We start from the raw sequence: 26,167 nt of genomic DNA, 5'->3' as shown, positions 1-26,167 counted from the left end.
TGTGTTTAGACTTAAACAAGCAGGTCAGGGGACCAGAGTGGGATAATTAATGGGAGGAGACAGGTCTGCAGCAGGCTGTTGAGTTTCTGTCTCCAAAAAGTCAGCCAAGACTTGCAGGTGGTGTCTGAAAGGTCTTCTCTCTCTCTTCAAGCAGTCTTTCCAAGAAATCTCCAGAGGATAACAAGCATCCCTGTGTTTACTCATTTTATTTAGAAGTGGCCTTTGGCCTCAGATGGGCTTTGCTCAATTGGAGATAGAGAAGGTGTCAGTTAGAAGTTAGAGTGTTTAATTTATTGTTAAGAATTGTTTAAGTGTTAATTGTAAGCTGATTTCCGTGAGGTTAATCTATTTAATGCTGCGTTAAACATAGAAAAATACAGCACAGAACAGGCCCTTCGGCCCACGATGTTGCGCCGAACTTTTGTCCTAGATTAAGAACAAATCAATCTACAGCCCCTCATTCTACCGTAATCAAGAATAAAGATAGTTTCCGACGGGGCTGGATGCGAGGTTTCGGGGGCTAGCCACTTTAGGATAGAGTATTTTCGGGACCTACTTGTGGGGAGTTTGTTTGCGGTATTGGAGGAGCTTGAGGAGGTGTTCTTGCTGCCGAAGGGGAATGGATTCTGGTACCTGCAGGTGAGCGACTTCTTGAGTTGCGTTCTTTCCCATAGCTGCCACCTCCAGCGCTACAGGACAAGCTGCTGTCTGAGGAGGAGATTGGGCAAGGTGTCCGATATATATGGGGAGCTGATGAAGAGGGAGGATGCCCCAGTGGAGGGGGTCCGGAGCCCAAAGTCTACTGGGAAATATGACAAAGTTAAAAGACACACTATGGCCTGATAGGTATTCATAAAGGCACCAGCAAAGCCTATATCAGCATAAACAGTGGGAGGTGTGCAGTGAAGGACAAGAGGTGCAGTCAGGGAGTGAGCACAGGAGCTGATTGGACAATGGCTTTTGTTATGTCTTGGACAGTGATTAAACTCAGGCCCCTGTGTGTCATGCCCCTGAAAAGAAAAACCCCTGAGTGACTCTTTGAACATTCGTGACCAGAAAAGACATTTATTTGATTAGTGCTGTTCTGTGAGCACATGACTGAGAGGATGAGATCAGTGCCAGTACGATCTGTATAAGAAGGAGAGACAAATAGATTTCATCAGTGAAACCTCAAGGAACAACATTGCAGAAGGAAGAAGCCTCAAATCTCCACAGCTTGAAGACAGAGTTCAATGCCCGCTTGCCAATGAGATTGGGTAGCAACGAACTCCACAAATCCACTACAAGAACTTTGCTAAATATTAACAGTTTAACCTATGCTTAGGAACTTGTAGTGGTAGCAAAGGAAGGTGGAATCTTTTACGTGCTTTATATGCGATGTATTAATAGGGTATGTCATTTGTGGACCTTATATCAAAATTAGTTTTTAAAACTTTAGTTATCCAATAAACGCAGAAGGGGTTAAAGCTCTGTATCTGTATTACACACACAAGCAGTTTAGCTGAAGTTGTTAGCTGCAGGAAGTCTGCCCAAGGACACATCTCGCTGATGAAGAGATAATTTACAGATGGACATTGTCAAAAATGCAGCGGGACGGAGAATCCCGACCATTATACTTAGATAAGGTAGGTGGTTGATAACCGCATTCTTGATAATGGGGAACCTGTGATAAACGTGAGGAGACAGCATGTACATAGTTTGTACTAATTGGATATAATAAAATAGGCATGCACCTGTTGTAATTGGTTAGTTGTTCTCATATAATATGGATGATGTAAACCTAATTGAGTCATGATTGGACATAGATAACTAGTAACAAAGGCTGCTAATTTCATGTAACCGAATCTACAGTATATCTGTTGATATAATTCTTGAATCACTGCTCTCTGGTGTCTCAGAATGCCATTAGCCTGTGCTATAGCATTGTAATAAAGGTCTCAATTGTAACTCACCTTTGTCTGGCTTCTTGTGAGTGGAGAGTGAAGTACACTGAAGCCGAATATCTGTACAATTCCACACATGTATGATAGAACCTCTCTTGTGGTGATAAGCATTGTGTTCAATTAAAGATTATTAGATTCAAAGTTTTTTTTCCGATTAAGGGGCAATTTAGCATGGCCAATCCACCTACCCTGCGCATCTTTGGGTTGTGGGGCTGAAACCCACGCAGACACGATGAGAATGTGCAAACTCTACACAGACAGTGCCCTGGGGCCAGGATCGAACCCGGGTCCACGGCGCCATGAGGCAGCAGTGCTAACCACCGTGCCGTCCTGATGTGATTCAAAGTTTTTTTTAAAATTTAGATTACCCAATTATTTTTTCTATTAAGGGGCAATTTAGCGTGGCCAATCCACCTACTCTGCACATTTTTGGGTTGTGGGGGCGAAACCCACGCAGACACGGGGAGAATGTGCAAACTCCACACGGACAGTGACCCAGAGCCGGGATCGAACCTGGGACCTCAGCGCCGTGAGGCGGTTATGCTAACCACTAGGCCACCGTGCTGCCCGATGTGATTCAAAGTTAAAGGTGTTGTGTCTATCAATCAATTGGAGCGAGGTTCCTGGTCAACAGCAGGTGCCAGATCTTTTTAAAGATTTTATATCTGACGGTGAGTTTTTACTTGTGTGTACAAGGTGGAGTACGTAAGAAGATTAAGATCTTAAGGGATACAGGAGCAAGAGATAAGGAGCATTCCCAGGAAAGGTGGTAAAATGCGGAATTATTGGCGAGAGGATTGTGTGCCACTATGTACGGTAAGGTTAGAGAGTCCGGTGAAAAGTGGTGGGAGGAATAATACAGAATTACCTTTCTTCAGGGGTACAATTTATCCTGTGTAATGATATGGCTGGCTCACAGGTTGGAGTGCAGCCTACTGTGGTTGAAAAGCCAGTGGAAAGTCAAACAACTGAGGTGTTGCACGAAGCAAATCCTGGGGTGTTTCCAGATTGTGTGGTAACAAGATCACAAAGCCACAGGTTGAAACAGGAGGAGGAGAATCAAAGAGTAAAGATAGGGAGGCTGAAGTTCAGTTATGAGAAACAATCTTGTGAAGAGAGATTGAGCAGTTTAGGCCCATACTTGCTAGAGTTTAGAAGAATGAGAGGAGGTCTAATTGAGGTGTGTATGATGATAAAAGGTATCGACAAAGTAGACGTGAAGCGGATGCTTCCTCTTGTGGGACAATCTAGAAAATGGGGTCACAGTTTTAGGATAAGGGCCAGCAGATTTAAAGCAAAGATGAGGAGAAATTACTTCTCCCAGAGGGTCGTGAATCTGGAAATCACTATCCCAGACTGAGGTGGATCACAGGACATTGAGTAAATTTTAAAATTAGTAATGGGTTAAAGGGTTACGGAGAATTGGCAGGAAAGTGGAGTTGAGGTCGAGAGGTAAGATGGTTGATAAAGTACTAGAACAGGTGGAAGATGGAGCGGATATCTTTAGTTCAGGAAAGTTGGTAGAATTATAGCAGAAAGATTCAGAAATAAAGCAGTTGTATCAGAAGGCATATACAGAAATAGAATCTGAGTGTTATTATATTAGAAACAATGTATTACTGATGAAGCAGAGATCTTTACATATTCAGGCAGATGAGAAATGGGCAGATGTTCAAGATGTATTACCAGTGGGTTACATAAAGGAGGTTTTGCAGGTAGCACATGAGGTTCCAGTAGGGGGTCAATTAGGAGTAAGGAAAAGTCAAATGAAAATACAAATACATTTTTATTGGCCTGGACTGCATAAGGATGTAGTTGAATTTTGCCATACATGTCACACACAAGAACTAGGAGCAGGAATAGGCAATTCAGCCCCTTGAGCCTGCTCCATTGTTCAATTCAATCATGGCTGATTACCTCTCGACCTCAACTCCACTTTCCTGCCAATTCTCCGTAACCCTTCCGGTGACCCCATTTTCTAGATTGTCCCACAAGAGGAAGCATCCGCTTCACGTCTACTTTGTCGATACCTTTTATCATACACACCTCAATTAGATCTCCTCTCATTCTTCTAAACTCTAGCAAGTATGGGCCTAAACTGCTCAATCTCTCTTCACATGACAAACCCTTCGCCTCTGGAATCAATCTAGTGAACCTCCTCTGAACAGTCTCTAATGCTTTCTCAAATAAGGGACCAAAACTGTGCACAGTACTCCAGGCGCGGACTCCTGAATGCCATGTACAGTTGCAATAACACTTTCCTACTTTTATACTCAATTCCTTTAGCTATAAAGACTAAAATTTCACTTGCCTTCCTAATTACCTGCTGAACCTGCATTCTAATTTTCTGCGATTCATGCACGAGCTCACCCAGATCCCTCTGCACTGAAGCACTCTGACGTTTTTCTCCATTTAGATAATAAATTGCCTTTTCATTTTTCCAACAAAAATGGATAGCCTCACACTTATCCACATTAAATTCCATCTGCCACATTTTGGCCCATTCACCGAACCTATCTAAACCAACTTCTTCCCCAATTATTTTTTTCCAATTAAGGGGCAATTTAGCATGGCTAATTCACCTCCCCTGCACATCTTTTTGGGTTGTGGGAGTGAGACCCAAGCTGACACAGGGAGAATGTGCAAACTCCACACAGACAGTGCCCCCGAGCTGGGATTGAACCTGGGTCGTCAGCGCTGAGGCAGCAGTGCTAACCACTGCGCCATTGTACCGCCCCTCGAATCCACTTAATGTTGGCATAGGTTCAAGGCACAGGTTCAAAGGAGATTGAAAGCATGCTTAAGAATGATTTCATTGAGTGAGTTGCAGCAATTGGAGCTCACCTATTGTGATGGTACCAAAACCAGATGGAACGCAACAATTGCGTGTGGACTCTAGGAAAGTCAATGCAGTTACAAAGTCAGATTCGTATCCTATTCCTATTTTATAAGACTGTATTGAAAAGGTGAGACAGGCAAATTTTATCAAAATTGACTCACTTAAAGGATACCTTCAACAGAAAGCACGAAGGGAGGTTTCAGTTTTTGTAATGCCAAGTGATCTGTACCAGTTTAAAGTTATGCTGTTTGGAATGAAGAATGTGGCAACAATATTACAAATACTAACCAACAAGTTCATTTTTGGGCTAAAGAATTGTGCAGTGTACATAGACAATCTGGTGGTGTTCAGTCAAAGTGGAAGGAGCATTTTGGATACGTAAAGGAATTGTTCGATCGATTAGAGGAGGCTGGCTTGGTGATAAACTTGACTAAAAGTGAGTTTGCAAAAGCCCAAGTCACATTCTTAGGCTAATCTGTTGGACATGGCCCCATGGAATATGAAAATTAAAGATAATGGGGAGTTCCCAATCCCAGCGATGAGAAGACAAGTTGAGATATTTCTGGGCAGAAACTTCATGCCAAATTTCAGCAGTGTGGTTACTCCACTGACTGAACCTTTCAAAAAGAACCGGAAACTTCACTGGACATCAGAATTTCGGGAGGCATTTCACAATCTGAAAACCGTATTTTTTTAATATAAATTTAGAATATCCAATTCATTTTTCCAATTAAGGGGCAATTTAGCGTGGCCAATCCACCTACCCTGCACATCTTTGGGTTGTGGGGCGAGATCCACGCAAACACGGGGAGAATGTGCAAACTCCACACGGACAGTGACCCAGAGCCGGGATCGAACCTGGGACCTCAGCGCCGTGAGGCTGCAGTGCTAACCCACTGCGCCGCCCTGAAAACCCTATTAACCACCATACCAGTTAGGTAACACCAAATTATGCCACGCAATTTAAGGTGGCAATTGATGCGAGTGGTATAGGCGTTGGTGCTGGGTTGTTACATGAAGAGAACAAAGATATAGAAAGACTTGTTGTTTATTTTTGCAGAAAACTGAATATTCATCCATTATCAAGGTGGTATCCTCTCCTCGCAGTTTTACAAATTGATTCTCGAATTAGGTTCTCGCTTGGTATCCTAACGAAAATTGGGATCTGGTCAGGTATCCAAACAAGAGGTATTTCCTTCCCAGAAGAGACAGTTTAAGATTCAATGGCCGGTTACAATAAGGACACCAAGGACTAATTGAGCTGTCTGGTAGCCCATTGGCTTAAGGGGTAGCCTCTGAATAAGAAGGTTGTGGATTCGAGCGTAATCCAGAGACCCGAGCACAAGATCCAGTCTGGCACTCCTAGGGAAGAGCAAAAGGAGTGATACATTGTTGGAGGTGATGGCTTAGTGGTATTGTCACTGGACTCATAATCCAGAGACCCAGGGTAAAGCCCTGGGGGACCCCAGTTCAAATCCCACCACGGCAGGTGGTGAAATTTGAATTCACTAATAACAATCTGGAATTAAAAGTCTAACAGTGACCATGAAACCATTGTCCTCTGAGGAATGAAATCTGCCACTCCCACCTTGCATGCAAGTCCAAACCCACAGCAATGTGGTTGACTCTTAAATGCCAGTTGGTGATGGGCAATAAATGCTGGCGACGCCCACATCCTCAGAACAAAGTATTTTAAAAAAAGATGGCGTCTCTTGCATGGAAGATGCTTTGTGTTAGAATGTTTAGAATAACGGTAGAACAAGGTATGAACTGTCAGGTATGATTGAGAAAGCATAGAAAGAGTCTATATACTCTGGAGTTTGTAAGAACGAGAAGTGATCTTGTTGAAAAAGAAATAGAAGATTTTGAGAGTGATTGACTGGGTTAAGTGCTAAGAGGATGTTTGCCTCAGCTGGAGAGTCCAAAACCCATCATGTCGGGGTAAGAAGTCGACCATTTAGGACTGATATGAGAGTTGTGAATCTTTGGAAGCAGTGAAAACTCAGCTGTGGAGTATATTCAAGACAGAGGTTAAAGAGTTTTGGGGCATTGCGGTATTGAGGGTGGGTAGAATCAGGGTTGAAGATCAGTAACGTATGGTACAGCAGGCTCAAGGGACCACAGGGCCTAATCGAGTTACTATTTCTTAAGGTTATTTTTACAAGTATTTGGCAGGGGAGGTCAGTCTAACTCTCGACCCAGTCCATCTACAGGTTGGAGATATACAGCTAGCTAAATAGTTACAAAGAGAGAAAAATACGCTGCCATCCATTTGCAGCATGAGTTCTTCTTTCACAGATACCCGACTCGTTACTCATGCACTCCTCCTCCCACCCAGTGTTTTACAACATGCTATGTGGGAGACGTACAGAAGTAAGGGTGTTCCATGGCCTCTCTCGCCGTAAGCCGTGCTTGGTGATCGTAACGGAGCAACTTGTCCAAGAAGTCCAGGGCCTCTGAGCTGACCAAGTGCTGGTTCTCACTGTGTACGAAGCGCTCCCACCTCTTCCGAGAATGCCTGAAAGAGAAGGGGGACGACACGGGTTAACAACTATTGGAAACGCGTCAAATTAGTCCCTCAGAGGCACCGCCAAAACCATTTCAAATACAAATTATTATAGTGGGCAGCATGATAGCGCAGTGGTTAGCACTGCTGCATATGGCGCAGAGGACCCGGGTTCAATCCCAGCTCTGGTCACTGATCGTGTGGAGTTTGCACATTCTCCCCATGTCTGCGTGTGTTTCACCCCCACAACCCAAAGGTAAATGATCTGGAACGGAAGGCACTGTTGCTAAGTTTGCAAATGATACAAAGACCTGTAGAGGGACAGGTAGTATTGAAGAAGCAAGGGGGCTGCAGAAAGACTTGGACAGGCTCGGAGAGTGGGCAATGAAGTGGTAAATGAAATACAATGTGGAAAAGTGTGAGGTTATGCACTTTGGAAGGAGGGATTCAGGCATAGACTGTTTTCTAAATGGGGAAATGCTCAGGAATCAGAAGCACAAAGGGACTTGGGAGACCTTGTACACGATTCTCTTAAGGTTAATGTGCAGGTTCAGTCGGCAGTTAAGAGGGCAAATGCACTGTTAGCATTCATGTCAAGAGGGCGAGAATACAAGACCAGGGATGTACTTCTGAGGCTATATCCGGCTCTGGTCAGACCCCATTTGGAGTATTGTCAGCAGTTTTGGGCCCCGTATTGTACCCACCTGGGGTGGCCACGTCCCGATTCCAAAATGGATACTCGTAAAGAGTGCAGGGAAAAATGGACAGCACTAGAAAAAGAAGCAGGTGCAAGGTTTCCTGTGGATTGGAACTTGCAGAACCCAGACAGAACTGAAACTACAAGCCATTAGCATAGTAATCTCCGGGGACAAAAAGAAACATTGAAACAATCGGTACCAGGACAGACTCCCCGGCGCCAGTGGGAGCTAAAACAAAGGCAGGCCAACGGTTACCTAGAGCCCGCCCAGCGATCGGGGAACAACCCCGTTATTGGAGAGAATCGATACAAACAATTGGGACATGGTCCAATTAATTGGGACCAAGTCCAGGGTCCGCCCCGAAGGGCGCGAAACCCCTGGGGGCTATAAAACAGAGTCCCCAAGGTCAGTTTGTTCTCTTGAGAACTCTTACTCTTACTCCTCTCCATCTTCACCTTGGCCTTTGGCTCTCAGCGACGAGAGGCCCGCCAAGCACCAGCCAAGTAAGTCTAAGGTCAACACACGCTACGAGATAGGCGCTCCTAGCTACTATTCTATACCAGTTCGAAGCCAGCAGTATCAGAACCGGACAACGGCCATTGTTCCTCTGACTGAGTGGGCCACTCGAAGCTAAGTATAGGCTTTTAGTAGTAGTTGTAGTTTAGCGAGTAGAGTTTATGCATGAGTAATAATTGACTGCGTGTGTAAATAAATGTGCATTGATTTCAAACTTACTAACTGGTGTATCGAGTCATTGATCAGTGTTCGGCTTTGAACCCTGTGGTGGTATCAGAAAGATACCTGGCGACTCGTGAGCAAAGGTAATTAAAACAGAGCAAATTAAGGGAAAGCATAACCAGCAACAGGATCTAAGGAAGGATGTGCTGGCCTTGGAAAGGATCCAGAGGAGGTTCACAAGAATGATCTTTGGAATGAAGAACTTGTCGTATGAGGAACAGTTGAGGACTCTGGGTCTGTACTCGGAGTTTAGAAGGATGAGGCGGGATCTTATTGAAACTTACAGGGTACGGCGAGGCCTGGATAGAGTGGACGTGGAGAGGATGTTTCCACTTGTAGGAAAACCTAGAACCAGAGGACACAATCTCAGACTAAAGGGACGATCCTTTAAAACAGAGATGTGGAGGAATTTCTTCAGCCAGAGGGTGGTGAATCTGTGGAACTCGGCCGCAGAAGACTGTGGAGGCCAAATCACTGAGTTTCTTTAAGACAGAGATAGATAGGTTCTTGATTAATAAGGGGATCAGGGGTTATGGGAAGAAGGCAGGAAAATGGATTGAGAAAATATCAGCCATGATTGAATGGCAGAGCAAACTCGATGGGCCGAGTGGTCTCATTCTGCTCCTATGTCTTATGGAATCTCTGCCTAAGGCCAGGAGCGAGTTTTGTTCCAAAAGCTCTTGATTTAGAGGCAAGTGGTCAAGATCTGAGCCAAGCTGATACCTACAGATCTGCTGACGAAGACCATTTGGAAGGTCTGTGATTAAAAACAATTTTTTTTTTCTTGAACAAACTTTTAAAGCAGGTTGTACACTGGAGCAGCCGAATGGCCTTATCTCCAGGCTGTGCACCAGGAAGGGCTGAATGGCCTTATCCCCAGGCTGTGCACCAGGAAGGGCTGAATGGCCTTTATCCCCAGGCTGTGCACCAGGAAGGGCTGAATGGCCTTTATCCCCAGGCTGTGCACCAGGAAGGGCTGAATGGCCTTTATCCCCAGGCTGTGCACCAGGAAGGGCTGAATGGCCTTATCCCCAGGCTGTGCACCAGGAAGGGCCGAATGGCCTTATCCCAGGCTGTGCACCAGGAAGGGCCGAATGGCCTTATCCCCAGGCTGTGCACCAGGAAGGGCCGAATGGCCTTATCCCTGGCTGTGCACCAGGAAGGGCCAAATGGCCTTATCCCAGGCTGTGCATCAGGAAGGGCCGAATGGCCTTATCCCCTGGCTATGCACCAGGAAGGGCCGAATGGCCTTATCCCAGGCTGTGCACCAGGAAGGGCTGAATGGCCTTTATCCCCAGGCTGTGCACCAGGAAGGGCTGAATGGCCTTTATCCCCAGGCTGTGCACCAGGAAGGGCCGAATGGCCTTTATCCCCAGGCTGTGCACCAGGAAGGGCCGAATGGCCTTATCCCCAGGCTGTGCACCAGGAAGGGCCGAATGGCCTTATCCCAGGCTGTGCACCAGGAAGGGCCGAATGGCCTTATCCCCAGGCTGTGCACCAGGAAGGGCCGAATGGCCTTATCCCCTGGCTGTGCACCAGGAAGGGCCGAATGGCCTTATCCCAGGCTGTGCATCAGGAAGGGCCGAATGGCCTTATCCCCAGGCTGTGCACCAGGAAGGGCCGAATGGCCTTATCCCCATGCTGTGCACCCAGTAGGGCCGAATGGCCTTATACCCAATCTGTGCACCAAGGGCTGAATGGCCTTATCCACAGTCAGTGCACCTGGAAGGGTCGAATGGCCTTATCCACAGTCAGTGCATCTGGAAGGGCTGAATGGCCTTATCCCCAGGCAGTGCACCTGAAAGGGCCGAAGGCCTTATACCCAGGCAGTGCACCTGAAAGGGCCGAATGGCCTTATCCACAGTCAGTGCACCTGGAAGGGCCGAATGGCCTTATACCCAATCTGTGCACCTGGAAGGGCCGAATGGCCTTATCCACAGTCAGTGCACCTGGAAGGGCCGAATGGCCTTATCCCCACGCTGTGCACCTGGACGGGCCGAATGGCCTTATCCCCATGCTGTGCACCCGGGAGGGCTAAATGGCCTTATCCCCACGCTGTGCACCAGGAAGGGCCGAATGGCCTTATCCCCACGCTGTGCACCTGGAAGGGTCGAATGGCCTTATCCACAGTCAGTGCATCTGGAAGGGCTGAATGGCCTTATCCCCAGGCAGTGCACCTGAAAGGGCCGAAGGCCTTATACCCAGGCAATGCACCTGAAAGGGCCGAATGGCCTTATCCACAGTCAGTGCACCTGGAAGGGCCGAATGGCCTTATACCCAATCTGTGCACCTGGAAGGACCGAATGGCCTTATCCACAGTCAGTGCACCTGGAAGGGCCGAATGGCCTTATACCCAATCTGTGCACCTGGAAGGGCCGAATGGCCTTATCCACAGTCAGTGCACCTGGAAGGGCCGAATGGCCTTATACCCAGGCAGTGCACCTGGAAGGGCCGAATGGCCTTATCCTCGTGTTGTGCACGTGGAGGAGTCGAATGGCCTTATCCCCATGCTGTGCACCCGGGAGGGCTGAACGGCATTATCCCCACGCTGTGCACCTGGACGGGCCGAATGGCCTTATCCCCATGCTGTGCACCCGGGAGGGCTAAATGGCCTTATCCCCACGCTGTGCACCAGGAAGGGCCGAATGGCCTTATCCCCACGCTGTGCACCTGGAAGGGCCAAATGGCCGTATCCCCAGGCTGTGCACCCGGGAGGGCTGAATGGCCGTATCCCCAGGCTGTGCACCTAGGAGGGCTGAATGGCCGTATCCCCAGGCTGTGCACCCGGGAGGGCTGAATGGCCGTATCCCCAGGCTGTGCACCCGGGAGGGCTGAATGGCCGTATCCCCAGGCTGTGCACCTAGGAGGGCTGAATGGCCGTATCCCCAGGCTGTGCACCCGGGAGGGCTGAATGGCCGTATCCCCAGGCTGTGCACCCGGGAGGGCCGAATGGCCGTATCCCCAGGCTGTGCACCCGGGAGGGCTGAATGGCATTATCCACAGTCTGTGCACTTGTTGATTTGCTGGGTCCTCCCAGTTCTAATAGCTCAGCATCTCCACCAAGAGGAGCACAGTGGTATTGCAGTAATCTGCGACATATATTTGAAGGGTAATATTAGCCAGGATTTCTCCTCATTACTGATCCCACCCTGTACTCTTGGCTCATACAGGCACATGTGAACAAGACACAAACATAGGACCAGCTTCCACAGAGCCAGAGGTCAGCAACAGTGCCTCCAGCAGAGGACACCATCAAGATGGCTTCTGCTGGCAATAATGGACAAATGGAAGGCAACTTCCTGCCACTCCCCTCCTCAACAACCCCCCCCCCCCCCAACAAATCCCTGCCCCCCAACCTCTGCCCCATGTTGTCAAACTTGTACAAAGGCACTGAATTCCAAGGGCAGCCCATAGCACAGTGGTTAGCACTGTTGCTTCACAGCACCAGGGTCCCAGGTTCGATTCCCAGCTTGGGTCACTGTCTGTGCGGTCTGCACATTCTCCGTGTCTGTGTGGGTTTCCTCCGGGCGCTCCGGTTTCCTCCCACAAGTCCTGAAAGACGTGCTGTTAGATAATTTGGACATTCTGAATTCTCCCTCGGTGTACCCGAACAGGTGCCGGAATGTAGCAACTAGGGGATTTTCACAGTAACTTCATTGCAGTGTTAATATAAGCCTATTTATGACAATAAAGATTATTATATTATATTATAAATACTGTGGCTGCAAGAGCAGGTCAGAGGCTAGGAATCCTGTGGCAAGTAACTCACCTCCTGACTCCCCAAAACCTCCATCAGGAGTGTGATGGAATTTTCTTTAAATACATTTTTTGCATGATGTGGGTGTCGCTGGCAGGGCCTGCATTCATTGTCCATGCCAAATTGCCCTCAAGAAGGTGGCGTTGAGCTGCAGTCCCCGAGGGGTAGGTATTTGTAGCTGTTGGATACATTTGAGTGGCTTGTTCAGCCATTTCAGAGGGCATTTAAGAATCGACTACATTGCTGTGGATCTGGAGTTACATGTAGGCCAGACCAGATAAGGACAGGGGATTTCCTTCCCTAAAGGACACGAGTGAACCAAATGGACTTTTACTGAATGCAAATTCCACCGTCAGCCATGGTGGGATTCGAACCCAGGTCTCAAGGGCATTAACTGGATCCCTGGACAGTGACAATATCACTGCACCATTACCTTCCATAGAGAACAGCGGAGGTTGGGTCATTGAATATCACTGAATTAGACAGATTTTTGATTGACAAGAGTACAGGTAAAGAAGTGGAGTTAAGACCATGGTCAGATTGGGCATGATCTTATCAAATGGTGGCACAGGATCGAGGGGCCAAATGGCCTGCTCCTGCTTCTGGTGATCTTAAATTGACTGTCAGCTTTTCGGGGGGTTGGGCAAAAGGAGGGAGTGATGGAATTCCAGATTTTCACTACACTCGTGAAATAGGTAGGAGGCCCGAGCAATGACTGGGGAGGTACCAAACACAACATCAGGTCTCAGTTTAAGTGAACTGATCCCAGGTACAGTAACAGAGGGACGGTTATAGAATGGAAGCACAACACAGCTGGGAGTGGGGCGGGGGGGGAGCCAGGGTTCCTACGCCGGTGGAATGAGTGATAATGATACGGTCAGGTGAAAGCAGGACAACACTCCGCAGCGAAACGCACTCCCCGTGCTTCATAGTCGGATTAACTTCCTGAGCGTATCCGAGCTGACATGCACGACCAATAGCCTCCTGAATGAGCAAAACATTTCCACATCGACACATGATCTTGACATTAAAAGGCTGTAGGCTCGGGACCCAACATGTTCTCTTTTGCAGTCTCGATATAAATACTTCCTCTAGCTCAACCCTTCAGGTTTCATTGAATAAATAAAATACCGTGAGGACTCACCTGCCCAAAATATCACTAAAGCGTGGGTCTAGCTCAATGTTGTATTTGTCAATATAATCATACAAGTCTTCTGTTCCCAGCACCTTCGCAATTCTAACCAACTAGAAACAAGTGAATAATAAATCAATGATCTGGGTCAACAGAGCATCATTTCACAATCTGAAAACAGCATGAAATTCAGGAATGTACACACAGTGAGGATACTCCAGGTGACATAAAGTGACTGGTGAAACGGGCAGACACATGGTGCCTGCAATTTAAGGTGAAATGATATATTTTGGTTGGAAGAATGAGGCGAGGCAATATCAAGTAAACAGTACGACTCTAAAGAAACAGAAAGCCCTAGGGGCGTAGGTACAGATGGAAGGGCACTTAAGAAGGTTGTTCAAAAGGTATTCAGGAGCCTCGCCTTACAGGGACACAGAGCATAAACTCAATGAATTTACACAAAGCCATTTCAAATCACTGGTTGGGCCTCAAGGTGGAGCAGTGCGTCCAATTCGGGACATCACACTTGAGGAAGGACATGAAGGACTCCTTCAAACACGAAGGACTGTTTGCTTTATTGACCACTCTCAACTTATCTTGCCATCTTCAAAGTTACCCCTTGTAACACAGTGAGTTCTGATCTGGAATGTGCCCTCTAAAAGGGCGGTGGAAGCAGATTCAAGAACTTTCGAAGAAAAATTGGACAAATATTGGCAGGGAAGCAAATTGCAGAGCTATGAGGAAAGGAGAGAGAGTGGAACAAATTGGACAGTCCTTCCAAAGAGCCAGCACAGGGACAATGGGCTGAATGGCCTCCTCCATTCCTGCGCTGCATTGCTCGGTGAAAATCAAATATAGCATCACTTTGGAGCATCCGCAATGCTGAGGACATCGTGGATAGCACGTTTAGCGAGTTGGTCACACCGCAGGTGAAAGTTACTGAGGGAGATAGAAAATGGGTCGCCAAAAGACAGAGCAACAGTAGGAAGGCAGGAGTCCCCTGCGGTCATCTCCCTGCAAAACAGATATACCGCTTTGTATACTGTTGAGGGAGATGGCTCACCAGGGGAAGGCAGCAGCAGCCAGGTTCATGGCACCGTGGCTGGCTCTGCTGCGCAGCAGGGCAGGAAGAAGAACGGCAGGGCTATAGTGACAGGGGACTCAATCGTAAGGGAAATAGGCAGGCGGTTCTGAGGACGTAATCGAGACTCCAGGATGGTATGTTGCCTCCCTGGTGCAAGGGTCAAGGATGTCTCGGAGCGGCTGCAGGACATTCTGGGGGGGGTGAACAGCCAGCTGTCGTGGTGCACATAGGCACCAACGATATAGGTAAAAAAACGGGATGAGGTCCTACAGCTGAATTCAGGGAATTAGGAGTTAAACTAAAAAGTAGGACCTCAAAGGTAGTAATCTCAGGATTGCTACCTGTGCCACGAGCTATCAGAGTAGGGATGTCAGGCTAGATAGGATGAATGCGTGGCTCGAGAGATGGTGTAAGAGGAGGGATTCAAATTCCTGGGGCATTGAATCCGATTCTGGGGGAGGTGGGGCCAGTATAAACCGGACGGTCTGCACCTGGGCAGGACTAGAACCGATGTCCTGGGGGGGGTGTTTGCTAGACCTATTGGGGAGGGTTTAAACTAATGTGGCAGGGGGGTGGGAAACAATGCAGGAAGTCGGACGGTAGTAAAACAGGGACAGAAACAAAAGGCAGTAAGGGGGAAAGTGTAAGGCAGAGAAGCCAGAGTCAAAAATCAAAAAGGGCAACAGTACAAGGTACAGTGACTGAGGGGAGCTCAGGGAATACTCAAAGGAATAAAACGGGAAGTAAAAACGTAAATGGTAAGCGATGCGGTAGGTTGTTACATGAAGATATGGGATCAATGACAAGGAAAATTAGGAGAAATGTTAAGAGGAAATATAACTTAGGAGAGGTTACTGATCGAGGTGTTAAAATTCAAAACAGAGGTATAAAAGCCAACATAAGTGTACTTTACTTGAATGCTCGTAGTATTCGGAATAAAGTAAATGAGTTGATGGCGCAAATCATCTTGAATGACTATGATTTAGTGGCCATTACTGAAACATGGTTAAAGGATGGTCAAGACTGGGAGTTAAATATCCGAGGGTATCAAACTATTCGGAAGGACAGAGTGGATGGTAAGGGAGGTGGCGTAGCTCTGTTATGTAAGGATGACATCCGGGCAATAGTAAGGGATGACATCAGTGCTATGAAGGATAAGGTTGAATCCATTTGGGTGGAAATCAGGAATAGTAAGTCAAAAAAGTCACTGATAGGAGTAGTTTATAGGCCACCAAATAGTAATATTATGGTGGGGCAGGCAACAAACAAAGAAATAACTGATGCATGTAGAAATGGTACAGCAGTTATCATGGGGGATTTTAATCTACATGTCGATTGGTTTAACCAGGTCAGTCAAGGCAGCCTTGAGGAGTTTATACAATGTATCCGCGATAGTTTCCTAGAACAGTATGTAATGGAACCTACAAGGGAACAAACTGTCCTAGACCTGGTCCTGTGTAATAAGACAGGATTGATTAATGATCTCATAGTTGGGATCCTCTCGGAAGGAGCAATCACAATATGGTGGAATTTAAAATACAGATGGAGGGTGAGACGGTAAAATCAAACACTAGCGTTCTGTGCTTAAATAAAGGAGATTACAAGGGGATGAGAGAAGACCTAGCTAAGGTAGACTGGGAGCAAAAAAGTTTATGGTGAAACAGGTGAGGAACAGTGGAGAACCTTCCAAGCGATTTTTCACAGTGCTCAGCAAAGGTATATATACCAACAAAAAGGAAGAACGGTAGAAAGAGGGAAAATCAACCGTGATATCTAAGGAAATAAGGGAGAGTATCAAATTGAAGGAAAAATTATACAAAGTGGGAAAGATTAGTGGGAGACTAGAGGACTGGGAAATCTTTAGGGGGCAACAGAAAGCTACTAAAAAAGCTATAAAGAACAATAAGATGGATTATGAGAGTAAACTTGCTCAGAATATAAAAACAGATAGTAAAAGTTTCAACAAATATATAAAACAAAAAAAGAGTAGCTAAGGTAAATATTGGTCCTTTAGAGGATGAGAAGGAAGATTTAATAATGGGAGATGAGGAAATGGCTGAGGAGCTGAACAGGTTTTTTGGGTCAGTCTTCACAGTGGGAGACACAAATAACATGCCAGTGACTGATAGAAATGTGGCTATGACAGGTGAGGACCGTGAGATGATTGCTATCACTAAGGAGGTAGTGATGGGCAAGCTAATGGGGCTAAATGTAGACAAGTCTCCTGGCCTTGATGGAATGCATCCCAGAGTGCTAAAGGAGATGGCTAGGGAAATTGCAAATGCACTAGTGATAATTTACCAAAATTCACCAGACTCTGGGGTGGTCCTGGCAGATTGGAAATTGGCAAACGTGACACCAATGTTTAAAAAAGGAGGTAGGCAGAAAGCGGGTAATTATAGGCCAGTGAGCCTAACTTCGGTAGTAGGGAAGATGCTGGAATCTATCATCAAGGAAGAAATAGCGAGGCATCTGGATGGAAATTGTCCCATTGGGCAGACGCAGCATGGGGTCATAAAGGGCAGGTCGTGCCTAACTAATTTAATGGAATTTTTTGAGGACATTACCAGTGCAGTAGATAACGGGGAGCCGATGGATGTGGTATATCTGGATTTCCAGAAAGCCTTTGACAAGGTACCACACAAAAGGTTGCTGCATAAGATAAAGATGCATGACATTAAGGGTAAAGTAGTAGCATGGATAGAGGATTGGTTAATTAATAGAAAGCAAAGAGTGAAGATTAATGGGTGTTTCTCTGGTTGCAATCAGTAGCTAGTGGTGTCCCTCAGGGATCAGTGTTGGGCCCACAATTGTTCACAATTTAGATAGATGATTTGGAGTTGGGGACCAAGGGCAATGTGTCCAAGTTTGCAGACAACACTAAGATGAGTGGTAAAGCAAAAAGTGCAGAGGATACTGGAAGTCTGCAGAGGGATTTGGATAGGTTAAGTGAATGGGCTAGGGTCTGGCAGATGGAATACAATGTTGACAAATGTGAGGTTATCCATTTTGGTAGGAATAACAGCAAAATGGATTATTATTTAAATGATAAAATATTAAAACATGCTGCTGTGCAGAGAGACCTGTGTGTGCTAGTGCATGAGTCGCAAAAAGTTGGTTTACAGGTACAACAGGTGATTAAGAAGGCAAATGGAATTTTGACCTTCTTTGCTGGAGGGATGGAGTTTAAGACTAAGGAGGTTATGCTGCAATTGTATAAGATATTAGTGAGGCCACACCTGGAGTATTGTGTTCAGTTTTGGTCTCCTTACCTGAGAAAGGACGCACTGGCGCTGGAGGGTGTGTAGAGGAGATTCACTAGGTTAATCCCAGAGCTGAAGGGGTTGGATTACGAGGAGAGGTTGAGTAGACTGGGACTGTACTCGTTGGAATTTAGAAGGATGAGGGGAGATCTTATAGAAACATATAAAATCATGAAGGGAATAGATAGGATAGATGCGGGCAGGTTATTTCCTCTGACGGATGAAAACAGAACTAGGGGGCATAGCCTCAAAATAAGGGAAAGTAGATAAGGGAAAGGGAATGTAATTCCTTGCCCAGTGAAGCAGTTGAGGCTCCTTCATTAAATGTTTTTAAGATAGGCAGCACGGTGGTGCAGTGGGTTAGCCCTGTTGCCTCACGGCGCCGAGGTCCCAGGTTCGATCCCGGCTCTGTGTCACTGTCCGTGTGGAGTTTGCACATTCTCCTCGTGTTTGCGTGGGTTTCGTCCCCACAACCCAAAGATGTGCAGGCTAGGTAGATTGGCCATGCTAAATTGCCCCTTAATTGGAAAAATGAATTGGATACTCTAAATTTTTATTTTTTTAAATGTTTTTAAGATAGAGACATAGTTTTTTGAAGAATAAAGGGATTAAGGGTTATGATGTTCGGGCCGGAAAGTGGAGCTGAGTCCACAAAAGATCAGCCATGATCTCACTGAATGGCGGAGCAGGCTCGAGGGGCCAGATGGCCTACTCCTGCTCCTAGCTCTTACGTTCTTATGTTCAACCATTTTGGGTGAAGTAAGCTCAGCAGAGGGTGGAGGCTAAAGGGGTGCAACGAGAGTGCACTCGTGAGAATGGAGACACAGAGGGAGCAAAAAAAATAACAATTGCAAAACGGAGCAGACACACAAGAGCGAAAGAGAGAGTGGGCAAGACAGAGAACAATGGAGACACGCTGCCTGGCCTGGTTGGTTGGGTTTCCTTGCATTTTCCTCTTTCAAAATAATGTACACCACAAGACACGAATGACCAGAATTTGGCAAAATCATTAACTATGGTGGCTGAGGTAGGCGCAGTGGTTAATGGGCCTGGGGAAGACCCTTGTGTCCTTCCTTGCTACTAATTAATAATGCTCGCAGGGAAATGGGCAGATGGCGGGCAAGGGAAAGAGGGGCAACTGTGAGAGAATTAGTCTCCTGTTTAAAACTCTCTCTGCAGTTAGCTCGATACATCTGGAAGATAAAGATATCTACCTGGTCATAGTTGTCGTGCCCATGAAAGAAGGGCTCCTTTCTGAAGATCAAGCTCGCCAACATACAGCCTAAACTCCACATGTCTAGACTGTAGTCGTACATCTAGGAGAGAACAGGTGGTTTAGTTATGTCGGTTAACACAGCTCTCACTGCACCAAAGTCATTTTAACAGTCTGCTCAACTAGGGATTAACTCAATATCATCACTGATCTTCGGATAACAAGTCAATTCCTTTTGAAATGCCTCACTTGACCCTGCCCCAGCATTCTCTCAGGCATCAGATCAGTGCACCCCAGATCCGAACCACTTTCACTGCAGCAAAAAAAACCTGCTGCTCAGGTCATCTCTGGCTCATTTGTCAACAGTGACCAACTCCAGGTAAAATATTCAAGGGGGCCTTTGACAACAAAGGGGTGGCGGTGGCCGGGGGGGGGGGGTGATGTTCTACCAGACATTTCAGGTCTCCAGAGAGAAGACTGTGCAATGCGGCTGTGCAAGGGTTCCACATCGCAAATACTGGAAAAACGGTATTTACCCCAAACAAGGAGACAGCCGCCAAAATGACAGGATGATCCGGTACAATCCAGAATGGCTGATCGCCAGGCTTGTCAATCACCTCGACCCCCAGAGGTGAGAGAGGAGCGGGGCCAATAACAGTCAGAGAGGAGCGGGGCCAATAACAGTGAGAGAGTGAGAGAGGAGCGGGGCCAATAACAGTGAGAGAGTGAGAGAGAGGGGCGGGGCCATTAACAGTGAGAGAGGAGCGGGGCCAATAACAGTGAGAGAGTGAGAGAGAGGGGCGGGGCCATTAACAGTGAGAGAGGAGCGGGGCCAATAACAGTGAGAGAGGAGCGGGGCCAATAACAGTGAGAGAGGAGCGGGGCCAATAACAGTGAGAGAGGAGCGGGGCCAATAACAGTGAGAGAGGAGCGGGGCCAATAACAGTGAGAGAGGAGCGGGGACATTAACAGTGAGAGAGGAGCGGGGCCAATAACAGTGAGAGAGTGAGAGAGGAGCGGGGCCAATAACAGTGAGAGAGTGAGAGAGGAGCGGGGACATTAACAGTGAGAGAGTGAGAGAGGAGCGGGGCCAATAACAGTGAGAGAGTGAGAGAGGAGCGGGGACATTAACAGTGAGAGAGTGAGAGAGGAGCGGGGACATTAACAGTGAGAGAGTGAGAGAGGAGCGGGGCCAATAACAGTGAGAGAGTGAGAGAGGAGCGGGGCCAATAACAGTGAGAGAGTGAGAGAGGAGCGGGGCCAATAACAGTGAGAGAGTGAGAGAGGAGCGGGACCATTAACAGTGAGAGAGGAGCGGGGCCAATAACAGTGAGAGAGTGAGAGAGGAGCGGGGCCAATAACAGTGAGAGAGGGGCGGGGCCAATAACAGTGAGAGAGGAATGGGGACATTAACTATGAGAGAGTGAGACAGAGCATGGACATTAACAGTGAGAGAGTGAAAGAGGAGCGGGGACATTAACAGTGAGAGAGTGAGAGAGGAGCGGGGACATTAACAGTGAGAGAGTGAAAGAGGAGCGGGGACATTAACAGTGAGAGAGTGAGAGAGGAGCGGGGACATTAACAGTGAGAGAGGGGCGGGACATTAACGGGAGAGAGTGAGAGAGGGCCGGGACATTAACAGTGAGAGAGGGGCGGGGACATTAACGGGAGAGAGTGAGAGAGGACCGGGACATTAACAGTGAGAGAGGGGCGGTGCCATTAACAGTGAGAGAGGAGCGGGGCCAATAACAGTGAGAGAGGAATGGGGACATTAACAGTGAGAGAGGAGTGGGGCTGGTTTAGCACAGGGCTAAATCGCTGGCTTTGAAAGCAGACCAAGGCAGGCCAGCAGCACGGTTCAATTCCCATTCCAGCCTCCCCGAACAGGCGCTGGAATGTGGCGACTCGGGGCTTTTCATAGTAACTTCATTTGAAGCCCACTTGTGACAATAAGCAATTTTAATTTGTTTTTCATTAACAGCGAGAGAGTGAGAGAGGAGCGGGGACATTAACAGTGAGAGAGGAGCTGGACATTAACAGTGAGAGAGTGAGATAGGGGCGGAGCCATTAACAGTGAGAGAGTGAGAGAGGAGTGGGGCCAATAACAGTGAGAGAGGAGTGGGGCCATTAACAGTGAGAGAGGAGCGGGGACATTAACAGTGAGAGAGGGGGGGGGACATTAACAGTGAGAGAGTGAGAGAGGAGAGGGGACATTAACAGTGAGAGAGGAGCGGGGACATTAACAGTGAGAGAGGGGCAGGGACATTAACAGTGAGAGAGAGAGAGAGGAGAGGGGACATTAATAGTGAGAGAGGGGCAGGGACATTGACAGTGAGAGAGTGAGAGAGGAGAGGGGACATTAACAGTGAGAGAGGGGCGTGGCCATTAACAGTGAGAGAGAGAGAGGAGCGGGGCCAATAACAGTGAGAGAGGAGCAGGGGCATTAACAGTGAGAGAGGAGCGGGGACATTAACAGTGAGAGAGGAGCGGGGACATTAACAGTGAGAGAGGAGCGGGGACATTAACAGTGAGAGAGGAGCGGGGACATTAACAGTGAGAGAGGAGCGGGGACATTAACAGTGAGAGAGGAGCAGGGGCATTAACAGTGAGAGAGGAGCGGGGACATTAACAGTGAGAGAGGAGCGGGGACATTAACAGTGAGAGAGGAGCAGGGACATTAACAGTGAGAGAGAGGAACGGGGACATTAACAGTGAGGGGGGGGGCATTAACAGTGAGAGAGAGAGAGGAGCGGGGACATTAATAGTGAGAGAGGGGCAGGGCCATTAACAGTGAGAGAGAGAGAGAGGAGCGGGGACATTAACAGTGAGAGAGGAAGGGCAGCACGGTGGCTTAGTGGTTAGCACAACCACCTCACGGCGCTGAGGTCCCAGGTTCGATCCCGGCTCTGGGTCACTGTCCATGTGGAGTTTGCACATTCTCCCCGTGTCTGCGTGGGTTTCGCCCCCACAACCCAAAAATGTGCAGAGTAGGTGGATTGGCCATGCTAAATTGCCCCTTAATTGGAAAAAATAATTGGGTAATCTAAATTTATAAAAAAAAAAGTGAGAGAGGAGCGGGGACATTAACAGTGAGACAGGAACGGGAACATTAACAGTGAGAGAGAGAGAGGAGCGGGGACATTAACAGTAAGAGAGTGAGAGAGGAGCAGAGACATTAACAGTGAGAGAGGAGCGGGGACATTATCAGTGAGAGAGGAGCGGGGACATTATCAGTGAGAGAGGAGCGGGGTCATTAACAGTGTGAGAGAGAGGAGCGGGGCCATTAACAGTGAGAGAGTGAGAGAGGAGCGGTGACTTTAACAGTGAGAGAGTGAGAGAGGAGCGGGGACATTATCAGTGAGAGAGTGAGAGAGGAGCGGTGACATTAACAGTGAGAGAGGAGCGGGGACTTAACAGTGAGAGAGGAGCGGGGACATTAACAGTGAGAGAGGAGCGGGGACATTAACAGTGAGAGAGGAACGGGGACATTAACTGTGAGAGAGGAGCGGTGACATTAACAGTGAGAGAGGGGCGGAGACATTAACAGTGAGAGAGTGAGAGAGAGAGGAGCGGGGACATTAACAGTGAGAGAGTGAGAGAGGGGCGGGGCCATTCACAGATTCACTGTTAACAGTGAGAGAGTGAGAGAGGAGCGGGACCATTAACAGTGAGAGAGAGAGAGAGGAGCGGGACCATTAACAGTGAGAGAGAGAGAGGAGTGGAGACATTAACAGTGAGAGAGTGAGAGGAGCGGAGATATTAACAGTGAGAGAGGAGCGGAGATATTAACAGTGAGAGAGAGAGAGAGGAGCAGAAGAAGCAATGACAACATGAAGAAAAACATTTTTAGGTAACCAAGAAAAATATGGTTAGGATCTGGAATGGGGGTGCAGGTGGCCAGGAGTTGGGGGGCTCTTCATAAGCTTAACTTCACCAGACTAGTGGAACAGATGGAGGAGGAATTTAAAAGGTGGGACACGGTGCCGCTATCGCTGGCGGGCAGAGTGCAATCCGTCAAAATGACGGTTCTCCCGAGGTTCTTGTTCCTCTTCCAGTGCTTGCCCATCTTTATCCCTAGGGCCTTTTTTAAAAGGGTGACCAGCAGCATCATGGGATTTGTTTGGGCGCATGGCACCCCGAGGGTGAAGAGGGTCTTCTTGGAGCGGAGTAGGGATGGGGGGGGGCTGGCGTTGCCCAACCTCTCGGGGTATTACTGGGCGGCCAACGTGTCGATGGTGCGTAAGTGGGTGATGGAGGGGGAGGGGGCAGCATGGAAACGGATGGAGAGAGCGTCCTGTGGGGATACAAGCCTGGGGGCCCTGGTAACGGCGCCGTGGCCGCTCCCTCCCACGAGGTATACCACGAGTCCGGTGGTGGCGGCTACCCTCAAGATTTGGGGGCAGTGGAGGCGACATAGGGGAGAAGTGGGGGGCTCGATGGAGGCACCGTTAAGGGGGAACCATAGGTTCGTCCCGGGGAACATGGATGGGGGATTTCGGGGATGGTATAGAGCGGGCATTAGACAGCTGAAGGACCTGTTTATCGACGGAAGGTTTGCGAGCCTGGGGGAGTTGGAAGAGAAATTTGGGCTCCCGCCGGGAAACATGTTTAGATATCTGCAGGTAAAGGCATTTGCTAGACGGCAGGTGGAGGGATTCCCTGCGCTCCCCGCGAAGGGGGTGAGTGACAGGGTGCTCTCGGGGGTCTGGGTCGGGGAGGGGAAGATATCCGATATCTACAAGCTTATGCAGGAGAAGGAAGAGGCGTCAGTAGAGGAGCTGAAAACGAAGTGGGAGGGGGAACTGGGGGAACAGATCGAAGACGGGACATGGGCTGATGCCCTGGAGAGGGTAAATTCTTCCTCCTCGTGTGCGCGGCTTAGCCTCATCCAATTCAAGGTGCTGCATAGGGCCCACATGACTGGGACGAGGATGAATAGGTTCTTTGGGGGTGAAGATAGGTGTGCCAGGTGCTCGGGGAGTCCAGCGAACCATGCCCATATGTTCTGGGCATGCCCGGCATTGGAGGAGTTCTGGAAGGGGGTGGCGAGGACGGTGTCAAGGGTGGTGGGATCCAGGGTCAAGCCAGGATGGGGACTCGCGATCTTTGGGGTTGGGGTAGAGCCGGGAGTGCAGGAGGCGAAAGAGGCCGGTGTGCTGGCCTTTGCGTCCCTAGTAGCCCGGCGAAGGATTTTGCTACAGTGGAAGGACGCGAGGCCCCCAAGCGTGGAGACCTGGATCAATGACATGGCGGGCTTTATTAAGCTTGAGAAGGTTAAACTCGCCCTGAGAGGATCGGTGCAAGGGTTCTTTAAACGGTGGCAACCTTTCCTCGACTTTCTGGCTCAACGATAGGGTACTGGGACAGTAGCAGCAGCAACCCGGGGGGGGGGGGGGGGGGGGGGGGGGGGGGGGGGGGGGGGGGGGGGTGGGGGGGGTTGGGGGGGTGGGGGGGGGGAGGGGGGGGGGCGTTGATTATGTTAGCTTATTTTATTTAAATTTGATTTATCTAATTTTAATTTATGGTTAAGTTCTCTTGTTTGGGGGGGGTGGGGGAATGTGATACATGTGATGTTACGGTATGGGGGGAATTGTGGGTGTTATGGGGCTGTTAGTTGCATATTACTGCTTTTTGCTATACTTTTTGTTATATTTTCTGCAAAAAATTCCAATAAAAAAATTTAAAAAAAAAAAAAAAAAGGATCTGGAATGCACTGTCTGACAATGTGGTGGAGGCAGATTCACACAGCGAGTGGTTAGGATCTGGAATGCACTGTCTGACAGTGTGGTGGAGGCAGGGTCACACAGCGAGTGGTTAGGGTCTGGAATGCACTGTCTGACAGTGTGGTGGAGGCAGGGTCACACAGCGAGTGGTTAGGGTCTGGAATGTACTGTCTGACAGTGTGGTGGAGGCAGGGTCACACAGCGAGTGGTTAGGGTCTGGAATGCACTGTCTGTGAGCGTGGTGGAGGTAGGGTCACACAGCGAGTGGTTAGGGTCTGGAATGCACTGTCTGTGAGCGTGGTGGGGGCTGATTCATTTGAAACTTTCACTAGGGAAGTAAACTGTTGTCTGAAAAGGGAGAATGTTCAGGGTTGTCGGGAGCAGGCAGGAGATTGGCACTGAGGGAATTACTCATTTGGAGACGCAGTGCAGACACGATGGGCCGAATGGCCTCCTGCGCTGTAACAATTCTCTGAACACCTTTGCCCCTGAATTCTAAGGGTTCAAGTCTTGCTTTATGTGGGATCTTGCTGTGCATCAACTGCAGTCCCCCTTCCTACAAGGTGGTCCACAGCGAGAGCTACAAGACTGAATCTAATTTCAAGAACCTCAGTTACTCAGAAAGGCTCAAGGAGCTGGGTCTGGTTTTCTTTGGAGCATTGATGCTAAATGGCACTTGCTCAGTAACAACCTGCCCACCGACACTCAGACACGGAGGCATTTCCAGGTATTTGACCCAGCGACAGTGAAAGAACGGCGATATATTTCCAGGCCAGTATGGTGATGCTCTGCCCATTACGAGGCAGGCTTGATGAACCATACATTATTTTGTCCAATTGAGCCACTGACCGTCTGGCCCTTCGTTAACCTACCTGGTAGTCGACCAAAAGCTCAGGTCCCTTGAAGTATCTGGATGCCACCCGCACATTGTACTCCTGTCCCGGATGGTAAAACTCTGCCAGGCCCCAGTCTATCAGTCGAAGCTGTGGGTCAGAATGATTGAATAAAAATATGTCATATATCAGGATAAATGTGCTGGCCTCTGCAATGCCCTACACATCACAAGAGAAAGATGCTGCACAGATTTCTGGCTGGTTCGGGGATGGAAAGTATGATCTCTCACGGTCGTGGTGAAACAATTCTCAGTCACCAATTGAGGTGGAGAAGTTGAGAGCAGACCGAGAGGAAATCATCATCTCTTATTTGACAACATTATCCAAACTTCTCTGTGAAAAAGGTTCACGCCCCATTCTTACAATGGGATGTGGGCG

General features: G+C 48.2%; 1 protein-coding gene across 1 annotated transcript in view; it reads right to left on the bottom strand.

Annotated features, from left to right (window-relative positions):
- zgc:86598 (STKc_CK2_alpha domain-containing protein) overlaps positions 1–26,167 on the bottom strand; it is a 70,156-nt gene that overhangs the window by 24,042 nt on the left and 19,947 nt on the right. Inside the window, exons 7-10 of the mRNA XM_038798704.1 lie at positions 25,769–25,879; positions 19,175–19,276; positions 13,626–13,726; positions 7,152–7,300 (exon numbers count right to left, since the gene is read on the bottom strand). Coding sequence (XP_038654632.1) covers positions 7,152–7,300; positions 13,626–13,726; positions 19,175–19,276; positions 25,769–25,879 — 463 coding nt within the window. The remainder of the gene's footprint in view (positions 1–7,151; positions 7,301–13,625; positions 13,727–19,174; positions 19,277–25,768; positions 25,880–26,167) is intronic.

Source organism: Scyliorhinus canicula, chromosome 5, assembly GCF_902713615.1.
Source record: "Scyliorhinus canicula chromosome 5, sScyCan1.1, whole genome shotgun sequence".
NCBI lineage: Eukaryota > Metazoa > Chordata > Chondrichthyes > Carcharhiniformes > Scyliorhinidae > Scyliorhinus > Scyliorhinus canicula.
Note: the sequence above shows the minus strand (reverse complement) of the source record. Positions and strands in the feature narration are given on the sequence as shown.